The sequence below is a fragment of the Carya illinoinensis genome, chromosome 8, assembly GCF_018687715.1.
Source record: "Carya illinoinensis cultivar Pawnee chromosome 8, C.illinoinensisPawnee_v1, whole genome shotgun sequence".
Taxonomy (NCBI): domain Eukaryota; kingdom Viridiplantae; phylum Streptophyta; class Magnoliopsida; order Fagales; family Juglandaceae; genus Carya; species Carya illinoinensis.
In genome coordinates, this window is record NC_056759.1 from 10,555,297 (window position 1) to 10,567,523 (window position 12,227).

Here is a 12,227-nt window from a genome sequence, read left to right on the forward strand (position 1 = left end):
AGTATTCAAAATCTAATTTCGTATGTACATAATATAGTTAGACCAATAAACTTATCTTGAGTTTCATTGTATCTTGAAGATAAATTCACTTATAACCTATATGCATACCGTTATTAATGGAGGCGAATATTGTTTTAAGGAAAACAATATTATATTACGCTTTGAGGTAAACTTTTCTCTCAATATTTTTTATTTTGCAGCCCCTTTTGAACTAATAAGAAACACTGCAGAATTGAAGAACAGAAATAACTTGGATTATCGTCTTTCACTTTGGCGGAGAGTTATATACTGATGATCTCTTGGTGTATGAAGCTATTCAAGAGAGAGAAAATGGTTCTTCCATTTTGGTATTTTCTTCCTTTTTCATTGTTAAATTTCATGCAAAATTTTATGGGCACAAACGTAGAGGAAATCTGTATGTGCAGCATTAACCATCGTATAATCAGATATATATATACACACACACAAGACTATGCCGTAGATTTTAAGTCATCCACCCCATGTTTTTTAGTTAGGCAAACATAGATTGTAATCTGTCTGTTATATCCTCAGGGTTAAAGATTTAATCAAATTAGTATTTAACAATTCAAAATTTTTTGGATCAATGGTTAAATCTTTAACAATTTTTATCAAAATAAAAACCATGTCACAGGATCAAATCACGGAGGGAGCGACCTATAGACTGGATTAAAATGTTTTGATACTTTGTATAGACATAATGTTAAGTATTTGAATATGATAAATAAGTAAATTCGCTAAAAGAAAAAGAGCTACTACTTGATCAGTATCAATAGAGTGGGCGGCTGTAACTGTCAGCTTCGGAAGTGTGGTGAAATGTTATCACTCTAAACACTGTCAACATCATCCATGCAGATCGGTGTCAGTCAATCTTCTCTTTATGTCAACGTCTCGGCGTGGTAAATGCCTTTTCTGTGATGCACCATCTGCGGCTGATGCTGCTCTTAGTACTTCCTTTGAAATCAGATTTAAGGGTGGTTCATCCGATTGCCATTTACTGATCACATGAAAATCATAGCTGGTTATGGTCAACTTCTATGTCCCATCTTCAATCGAATCATGAAATTCTGGTTTCTTCTCATGGATGTTGTCAAGCTACTTTCTTTATGTACACAAACAAAACATATTGTTGAGCTTTTTTGTTTTGTGGTTCTCCACTTGAATCGGAAATAAACACAGAGATCCTGAAATCATTAGAAAGGGACCTAACTTCAGTAATGGAGAGGCATGAGGAATGAATAACATCTGGTCAATGCTATGAAAACGACTCCACTGCAATTGAGGATGTAGGACCCTCGTCTCCAGTTCAATTCACTTAGAAGTTCTTTCTGGGAAAATTTATGTCCTCTGCTTTTCTTTCAGAACTGTTCCAAAAGCATCCCTTTTATGGTATTTTTACAGTGTATTTATCAAGTGCAGTTTCCCCTTTCATGATTCTGTGTTGGACTCGGGGGGCTGTGGGGTTGAATCTTAGACAAAATACTCCATTAAACAAGTTGAATTGCTAAGATCTTTATCACATTGCAACTTTATTTGCCAACTCTCATGTGGTTAAGGAAACCCCGCGTTGGTTGTTTTTTTGGGACTTATGTCGGTCATGCATATGTTAAATCACCATTTATCTCAAAAGTTTAAATTATCGAAAGAGATAAATTTAATTATTTATATTAAATGTTAAGCATGCTCCATTGCACAATGGGAATATGCCAATTTGTGTGAGGGTGTGGCTGTGGGAGAGAGAGGGGGTGGGTATGGCAAACCCGTTTTATGAACAGCTAATTTGTTTAGTAAGATGCAATAAAATAAATAAATAAACTGTCATACAACAACATTCACTAATATATATCTCTTCTTGAAGTAGAGGAGCACAAAGAAGGCAGACTTTACAGTGCTCCAGGCAAAAAAAAGAAAAAAAGAAAAGAAACAAATCAGGACTGGAATAGTAAACGAACAAACAGCAGAACTTACAAAGGATAACTAGTTTACAGTACTAGCCTGTTTTTCTCCCTATTTTGATGCAGTTTCAGGAGGGCTCTTTCCTAGATTAGACAATCTTACTTCTCCAGTCTTTGGACTTTGTGGTCCTCTAGTACTAGCACGAGGACTTAACTCCCCTCTTAGCTCACTGAGCCGAGGACTGTATGTGGGGCGCGGGCTTTGAAGGCTTTTAGGGTCATTTGCTGGGGTTGCCGTGGAGCTTGTGATCTTAGGACTACTCACATGCCTGAACTCACCCCGGCTTCTCGTGATAACTTCATCTAAAATCTCTCCTTCATCTATAAAGGAAGCTCCAGCACCATTCTCTGCTTCCTGTTGAATGTGTGGAAAAGTTCAAGCATGCATGAGGATTAATAGAACTCATCATATGAAAGACGTAAAGTAAGAATGAATGTGCAGAGGGGTTGAGGTGAGCTCTTACTGCTGCAAGGTTAAATGGTAAAGCTGGTGCCTCTTCATACTCTGCAGCATCTAAGTCTTGAAGATGAGCCCCTTTGAAAAACTTGGGCAAAAAGTACTGTCTTACAGGAACCAAAAGCATGATCATTAATGGAAACATAAGTCCGGCAATTGGAATCCATGTAAGTCCAAAACATATAAGCAAATAGGTTGTTTGGAAAATGGTGAATGTTGCTATTGTCTTGAAAGGCACTGTTTCCACAAAAGTTGCATGGTACTCCTCTAGGACTCTGCAGGAAATGAGTAATTTATGTTAGTCATAAAAGGAAAGAGAAACATAGATATTCTAAAGAAATGGATTTGCATACTTGTATCTTCTGCTTGGTGCCGTGAAGAGCAGTAAGATTCTTTCCCAGAATTGGTTCCCAGGTAAACTTTCAATTGCCATGAATGCGAAGTAGCCCCATAGAACTGAGGTTGGAATCATTTTGAGGAAGGGCATGGCAGCAACACATCCTCCAACAATTATAGATTGAAGTAAGTTGCTGAGACGCTGTTCTTTCACCTCAACAGGCAGAAGATCATCGATTTCCTTCTCAATATCAAACACTGTTTCATCAACCGGGGCGTCCATATGTCCCATACATGTAGCTGCTTGAATAGTTGATTCTTTTAAATCCTTTAGTCCCTGCTCAAAAATAATTCCTTAGTCCACATGTACTAATTATCAGTGCATGCTTCATCAGAAGATTACTAAATCATGTACCCAGGATTCCTCTAACCTATGAGTCTCCTTACTTTGAAGTCATTTTTTTGTTATCTGAGAATGCTTGGTCAGAAGGACATTTACATACTGTGCCCAGGTCTTGGTGGCTTATGAGCCTGGTAATCATTTGTTCCCTTGATTTCGTCCTTAGCATTTCTAAAAATATGATTTTGCAGCCTTGGCAGGAAAGCAGAAGAGCAATCTATCATAAAACTTAAGAACCAACATGTGTAGCAACCCTACCCGAGTTGAGGCCTCCTGGTAGATCAAAGGGGTCTGCATTTGTTGATAGGTTTCTTGCATATGTCCGTACAGCTGTCCTAAGCTAGCATTTTTTCTGATACTTCTGCGGGCTGTAGCAACCAGCCTATTGCGAAGCAACTGCATGGCAAGCAAATATTTTTAAACAAAAAGTATAAATAAGCAGAAAATGATAACAATAAAGGAAAAAAGACCAATATCTAAGGCTTTTAAAATCATCATTTGTCCCAAAAGCTTAGGCTAATAGGAAGATAGATTTAATTATTTGTATTATATTCTTAATACTTTTCCTAATGTGTAAGCCAGAATCTCCTTCAATGAGTAAGTCCAACTTAAATGGTGTAAAGTATAGGCTCTGATAGCATGTGAAATCACTACTTGTTCCAAAAGGTTAAGCTAATTAAAAGAGATAAATTTAATTATTTATATTATTTTCTTAAAAACAGCATAATATACTAGAAGAACTTTTGGCTAGACTACCTGGTGTTTGAGAGTAGCCAAACTCTTTGTATGCATTGGAGATTGTGGGATAACTCCATTTGCTGGAGGAATTCCAATAAGACCACACAATAAGGTCTGCCATCAAGAATGGAAATACATAAGAATGGGGATGTCATAGAAGGAAGAAGGAAGAAAGAAGACAGTGAATACCAGAAATCCCAACAGAAGTAAGTCATAATGGTAAGAAGATGGCTTTCTCAGATTGAACTCCTTCTGTTGAGCAAGTTGAGATGCCACACTATGGTCAAAATAATAAAGCACCGCAATCATTGTTGCAGGAATGAAAGCTCCAATTATGTAGACAACAGGAACATTCAGCATATCCTGTCAGTTTTCAAATGTAAAACTTCAACTCAATGTTCTACCAAGACAAATACAAGAACTTCTGTTTTAATCACAATATTTTGAGGCATGCCTTAATGACTGTCCAATTATCATATGCACCGGGTGACCATGGATTTGGGCTGAAGAGGCGCCTTGGGATCCCTTTCGGAATACTGCTGGCTGGTATGTAAGAAACAGCTGTCCAGACCAGCACCATAAGCGGTACACCATAGTCGGCAATTAGGCTTCGAATCCAACCTTTCAAATTAATTCAGAAATATTTTAAATGTAGAATATATTGCATTTACCAGAACTCATCAAGTGTAATGCTCACAGAAGTCACTATTTAGCTTATGTTGAAACAATCATGCTTACCAGACCCATAACGCCATGACCTAGCCTTCCGGCTTCTTAATGCAGTTATCAGAAGGCCAAATGACAGAACCAAAGCAAACATGCCATTTGCAAATCTCCATGAAGGTATGAACTCAGTTAAGTTTGAATTTTCTCTCTTTGGGATGCGAAACTCTTCTACCAGTCCCTGGACAATCAAATCAACAAAAGAAAATAAATCAAGTTCTCAAAATAAATACGTTCTTTTCAGGATTATGGTCCGTCAGAAGCCAATACTGCTTATATCTAACTGTAAACTAGTTGAACTAGTCTGTACCAACATTTTATGAATTCCCTAAACAACCGAGCAAGAAGTGAAAAAACAAAAATCGAATTACAGAATTCTTACTTTTATAGCTTGCTGCATGAAAAGCATTGCTATTAGCAGACCAAATAATTCACCAGCCACACGGGTGAACCTATTGATAATGGAGCAAGCTCCTAAGATAGACAATAAGAACAGCAAGAATGCTGTCCAGACACATATCCTACAATATCAAAAGATCAGACAATTTCTGTCAATTATATAACAAGAATTTGAAACATAGAATTCAAAGTGATACTCGTAGTCCATGTCAAGGACGTGAACAGTGTGATTACTTGAAAAAATAGAGGAAATTTCTCACCATCCAGCCCATGCCAGAAACAGATTTCGACCCAAGTCCGGTCTCTCTTTAGCAAAATTAAACAAGAATGTGTACATAATCACAGTGGGTTCTGCAACACCTAAAATCAACAAAGGTTGACCTCCAATGATAGAGTGTATAATCCCGCAAAGGGCAGTGGAAGCTAAGGTTTGAACTGCTGTCAGAACTCCATCTGCAAGTACGAGGTGGAGAATATCATGAATGAAACTTCTAAAGGGCTTTCATTTGGCTTTGATACTTACTATATCACGACCTATTATTTTCTTTTCAACTCTTCCGTTTTTTCTAGTTCTGTTGTCTAATCAAAAACCAAAGTGCTAAGCTTGAACGGCTAAAAGTTCAAAAGGATAGACTTTGGAGAATTGTTTTGTATCATCTAAATTTAAAGAATATTCTATCACAGATCCGAAGGGACTTTTGAAGTTTATGTCCAATACCAGTGTTTCGCTCCAGTTGTTCACCAAATGAAATGACCGGTATTGCTGAAGCAAAAAATATGTATGTGGTGGGAGCCAGAATCCTGAGAGCAATAAAATTTGGTCAATAAGTCATGTTGAAATTCTCCAAAAAGAAGATTAAGATGTTAGCTTTGCAACTGAACAACGTTCACAGAGATGTGATGTGAGTTTCACCTGAAGCCTGCTCTAAAGCCACCAGTCCAATCTTGTTTGTAACACATTAATCTTCCTCTAAGGTCATTCTTGATTCCTCGAAATGGCACAAATGTTTCTTCCATGGTTCTCTCTTTGTAGGATTCAGTTAAAAGTGTGTTCTTCCCTCTCTAATGGCTTCTAAGGAATAGAATGGCATCAAGGACTAAAAAACACCAAGGAGGTTCAACAATAGCAAGCTTTGCAGCAAGTACTGAGTGGTATTTGACTCAAGGAGAATCACAAAAAATGGCAATCAAGCGGATGGACTAAATCGCATGGGAGCTTGGGGAAATGAGTTTAAGAATTTAGCAGATACGCCAAGGTGCATGATTGCCATTTAAAGAAATAAAAGGCAAGCGATATCAATTATTAAACTTGATAAACAAGAAAGCACTTGGCAGGTTGATCACCAACTACAGCATCAACTACAGCATCATAGCCTTTTTGATATGCTTAGTGGTATCAATGTGCGGGCACAGAGAAGAGAGGGAAGGTCCAAATATATAAGCAAAAGCTGTTGAGAGAGAAGGGAAGGCAAACATTTTGGTGCAGACTGCAATGCGGGTCACAAGGGAATTTGAGATGATCTCATTGTCATGGTCAGGAAATACAGATCAAAATTCCAAGTCTTTCCCACGTCTGTATCACATAATTAGCTGGACCCACTAGATACTGTGGCTTACTGTTTTGAAAGGAGGAAAACTGTATCTAAGTTCTAACATGTGAACTGTGACATATAACAAATTCAGTAGAATTCTTAGCTTATCTCTGTTTCACTTAAAAGAGATATTGAGTCAGGAGAAGATTATGTCCACCATGAGATCAAGATTCTAAATATGGATGTATTAATTGCAGTGTTGATTAGAAAGCAAAGTCCAAGTTAAGAGGTTGATGAGTGGCTTGAGCTTCCTATAAAACCTCCTCCAAGGCTAAACATGGATGTCTTTCTCTGCTTTCATCATACCTCAATTAGAGAAGCTAAGAGAGATAAATTCAAAGCATCTTCTGCACATTCTTTTTGCGATCTTTGATTTGATCCACTGGTTGCATCGAAAATAAGCTGTGCATGCGCAAATGAAGACAAAAAAAAAAGTAGACCAAACTGTTCCATCCAAAATGGATCATTTTCCCTTCATTTTTATTTATTTATTTTTTTTAAAGTTGCATGTCCACTCCATTAGCACGTAATAATAAATACCTTAAAAGCATTTCGTCATCCAGCCAACCGGGCCAAGACTTGTAGGCCGAGTAGACGACTCAAATCTTGGCAGAGACAGAGAATGATGTGAATTTAGTAGTCATAGTGAATCGTTTTCCCCATGTGCATTGAACAGCTCAGTTTAGCTGCCTCCCAAGCCAACCAACTGCATCGTGGATTATACTCCGTCACACGATTTCGACTTCATTTAAATGCCTAACATGCAGATAGTACGTGCATACATGCATATGTATTTATAATTTATATTTTGAATTTTAATTCCGATTTTACAATTTCATTATAGATACAGTATTGAAGTATATAATCTTCGCATATTCCTTTTTTATTTCTAAAAAAAAATGGGATCCATCATTAATACAATAATTTTTTTTTTTTATGTGGAGTTTTTTAGAATTTAATATTAATATTAATTTAGAATTTAATCCGATCGTGGAGTTTGTTTGTTTGTTTTTTTTTTTAGAGTTATAAATGCTTCTTTCTTCCATTAATAACTATAATAAAATTAGATTCAATGAAAAAAAAAACGAAAAAAGAAATGCAAAATATTTTAGATTTATAAAATTTAAAACTATCTAAAATTTATTGATACGATCTTCTAAATTCTTTGAAACTCATCAATTGCATGATTATTTAATACATCATTAAATGAGAAGATGACGCAGTACATAAAATCCTACTTCAATTAATACTGCATATGTTATAAAAAAAATTGATAAATAACAATGATCATATCTTTAAGAAAAATATTATTTATCATTTCATCTTTTAGAATTGTTTTAAGTGACACCAAATTATTTCAAAAATAGGTAAATTTTAATAAATAATATATAAAATAAATAAATAACACTTTTTTAAATTATAGGAGAAGTTTGAAAACATATCTCATCTTATCCCATCCTATTTTCTTACCAAACATCATTCAAATTAACACAAATCTTGTCAAACTAATCATTCAACTTTTTCAAACTAATAATTATAACTTTTCTAAATTCTTAAACAAGAAACAAAAAAATAAATTCAATTTTTTCAACTTTTAAAACAAAAGCAATATTAAAAAATTTATATTCTAATAATATTTTAATTTTATAATATTTTTTATTTAATTTTTTTCCTTTCTTAAAATCTAATAAATATTTAAATTAAATAATTTTATTATTATTTATAAAATTCTTATCTCATCTTATTTTTAAAAATTGATAATTCGTTTAAATCTAACTTTTATGTGATGGGACAGTGCGATTAGTAGCTTGTATGAACTATTTTCTTTTCATTGAAGCACCAACGTTGGAGTACCTCCTATATTATACATTTTTTTCCTTTACATTAAAGCTAAAAAGATTATCTTTTAGAATATTTAATGGAATAAAATATGGGATATAATTAGTAGCCCAAAAATATTTTAAGGATGCATAATTTTTTAAGTCTTTATTATACTAAAAAGTATTGTAAGGATATATAAATCTCACTATAAGATGGAAATCGATAGAAGAACTTATTTACAATAATTTTTTATATTTTTTACAACGAATTCTAACATTGGAAAAAGACATTTTTCTTGTAGTCGATCTTCAAGCCATTATATTACTATATCTAATACACGTGTCATATGAAATTTTCAATTTTAAGTTAGTATGTAGTACACATTTAGTAAAGTGTTTATATAATATAATTTGATTTAAAAAATAAATTTTAAAATTTAAATCTTTTAAGTTTAATATTATCATTTAAACGATATAAATAAAGTGCATAGACAATGTTTAAGTTTAAAAGTGTATAATCATTTACTATTCCCTATTTAATTATTTTTTATTTTTTAATTTTTTTATATCAAGATATTCAACCAAATACTAGAAATCAAAATGTTGAGATACCATTGAGGTTATTTTAATTTTAAAAATTTCACTTATTATATATATAATGGCTCAAAGTATGCTTGTTTAAATTATATATAATATTTTTATTTTAGAAATTTAGTTATTCCAACAAATGACACAGATCTACCACTAATAATAATATTAAATTCACGTCCCAACCCTTTACAGAGCTACTGGCTTTTGCAGCTTCAGATGATTCACGTTCATGTCTGAGGAGTACCAAACCATATTTTATTAATTCAGTACCATAAAAGAAACCATTTTAAGGCATTTCTTTTACTTTTTCAAATGTGAGACTTTTGTAAAAGATCTCTCTTTAATTTCCAACTTTTGAGATCTCCATCATTCCAACAATCAATATAGTTAAGATAATTGAAAAACGACAAATTAAGGATATAGTGACCCTATTACCTTATTGAAAGACATTTTAGTAGTAATAAAATTTTATAAAAATAAATTTATAAATTAACGTAATATGATGTAATAATTATTAAAAATAAAAATAAAAATATAGACCAGGTGTCCATGGTTCTACCTACTACGTATCAATCATCATTCAAGTCTCAAGATTACAACTCATGAATGCAAACAACATAATCCAAGATATTAGCTCGATTCGGCCATCATATCAGCACTTTGAATATTTGTAGCAGATAGTACTTATTTAATGTTGATTTGTTACCTTGTGTAGATTAAGGTTCGGTTTAGTAATAAAGAATTTGGATATAAGAATTTTGAGTTTTAAAGTAAAATATTAAAATATTAAATTTTAATATTATTATTTAAGAATTTGAAAAATGTAAGAAAAAATTAAATTATTTATTATATTTTGTATAAAGATTTGAAAAAATTGTATTGATGAGATAAAAATTTTGAGTTTGAGATGATAATTTTTATGTACCAAATCGAACCTAAGAGATTACTGCATACAACTACTATATATACTTGTATAGATCATATAATGAAAGTGTGGAAAATCTCTTCGTTCTATATATACTTTGTTCTTATAGTAGTCAGAATGTAAAATTATTTTTTACTATAAAGTAGATTTAATATTTTACATAAAATTATATTAATTTATAAATTTATTTTTATAAAATTTCTTACACTTAGAGCGGTCTCATTAGATTATTTATATCTAAAAGTAAGTGTACTTTTTAATCATGAGATACAAAATTCACTTGCAATCGATTAGCTATTAGCAAATTTTGTAATTTTTAGAGCATTGTTAATGGATTATACATATTTAAAGGATAATTTTGATGAATAGAAGATGAATTTAGATTTTGGTTATTCTATTTATATAAGTCTTCATATTGGAATAACTATTTTTTATTATATAAAAATAAAATAATATAAAATAAAATTAACTTTAGCTATTCACATCAAATCTCCACATTGAATATCTATTTATTTATTATATAGTAATGAGTAATTAATAATTTAAAAAATATTTAATTTTTTAATTATTAATTTAATTTATTTTATCATATTTTGATTATTAATTATTAGTATATTTTATTTTATCACATTTTGCTATTTTATTTAAAGAAATTTATCGAAGTTTGTGGATATAGATAGAGATAAGAGAAAGTGTTATAAACAAATAATAAAATAAGATTTACTCCTTGTATAGTGTAGACCAAATTTAATCTTTTCTTTATCGATACCAAATTTTATTAATAGATAATCTATTGCAAGTGTGTTTTATATCTAATAATAAAAAAGTACAATATATTTTAAAAATATATAATCCGATGAAAATACTCTTAATTAAAATAATTATAAAGAAAATATCAGATTTGATATCTACTTTACATATACTAAATATTTATTTTATTATGTTTTATATCACTCTCTCTTCTCTTCCGCATAGATAAAATAAAGTTGAATAAAGGTCTCGCGGTTGATATTGAAAGGTATCTACCAGCAACTGTTTTACGTTGTCCTGTTGCATCTTTCAATTGATTATTTAATGAATTTGACTGTTTATAATGAAAAGACTTTCACATTCGTCATCATTAACTTCAAAACGACCAAAAAATTGAAAAAAAAGAAAAAAAAAAAGTGTTCGACACTATCTCTTAATAAGAGTTGGACCGGCAAAAGAGCTTTACTTTAGGTTATAAAATTATCCTACAACAGCCAATATATTCTCGCCTGCTCCAGTTAAGCCTTTGAGGGAAATGGAGAAAGCCATTTTCAGGCTTTTACTTTTTAGAATTTTCTTACTTATTATTTATATAAGAAAAATACTACAGATACAGAAAAATTTTATAAAAATAAATTTATAAAATAATACATTTTTAATCTACTTTATAATAAAAATAATTATTATAAAATTGAAAGATTCTATGCGGTGGAATACCAATAGAACTTTGAGGGAAACAAGTCCATACTTTTGCATGCATGCAACGTACGTATACATAACATATTTGTTAAAGTGTAATGGAAGTATATGATTTGCACAGATCACACCGCAAAACCAAGGGGCCAGACGTGGGAGGTTTGAAATTATTTTATAATGGTTTAATAAAATGCTCACTTTCCATTTTATATATATTAGCATCATGGACGTACGAGGATGTCTTAGTGACTTCATATTTCTATTAGGTTTTACTAAAAAAAAGTTCCCTTTATCATGAGAGTGCAAGGAGATGCTCAATTGCCCACTACAATGGCATCATACAAGTTCAAAAGAAAACGACTTTATTTAAATTTAATCATTCAATTTATATTCCGAATCTCTCTCGAGCGTTGATTAGTCTCTTTCTTAATAAATGAGTTCAGTATAAATTAAGTGTGGAGTTACGATTTGAACTTAGAACTTCTGCTTTATATCATGTCAAATCAGCACTTATTTCAAAAATTTAAACCGACAGAATAGTTACTCAATTTGTTGTTTAATTGCACATCAATTTAATAGTCAATTAGATGGTTTATTTACTTTTTGAATTATTGGGCATGGATTTTTTTATATTCACATCTTCTTGATAAAGGACATCCACCATCAAAAGAGTCTTTATTCTATTTTCCGACTTGGCACTTTCCAAACATTCGAAGCTTTAATTATAGAGGGTTCTGAACATTGTCAAGCTTATTATCATGATTAAAGAAGTTTTTTAAAATTGCCCACTAATGTTCACATGCTAGCTAAGAAATTGATAGATTAAG

The 12,227-nt window shown here is 31.8% G+C and overlaps 1 protein-coding gene across 1 annotated transcript; it reads right to left on the bottom strand.

Annotated features, from left to right (window-relative positions):
- Positions 1–1,834: 1,834 nt before the first annotated feature.
- LOC122317974 (boron transporter 1-like) lies at positions 1,835–6,488 on the bottom strand. Its single transcript, XM_043135072.1, has 12 exons — positions 5,940–6,488; positions 5,745–5,827; positions 5,287–5,479; positions 5,010–5,148; positions 4,643–4,808; positions 4,359–4,525; positions 4,094–4,267; positions 3,923–4,018; positions 3,425–3,562; positions 2,784–3,103; positions 2,438–2,705; positions 1,835–2,328 (listed from the first exon to the last, which is right to left on the bottom strand). Exons 1-12 carry the CDS (start codon positions 6,041–6,043, stop codon positions 2,026–2,028), a joined length of 2,151 nt encoding a protein of 716 aa, XP_042991006.1. The 5' UTR covers positions 6,044–6,488; the 3' UTR covers positions 1,835–2,025.
- Positions 6,489–12,227: the final 5,739 nt, after the last annotated feature.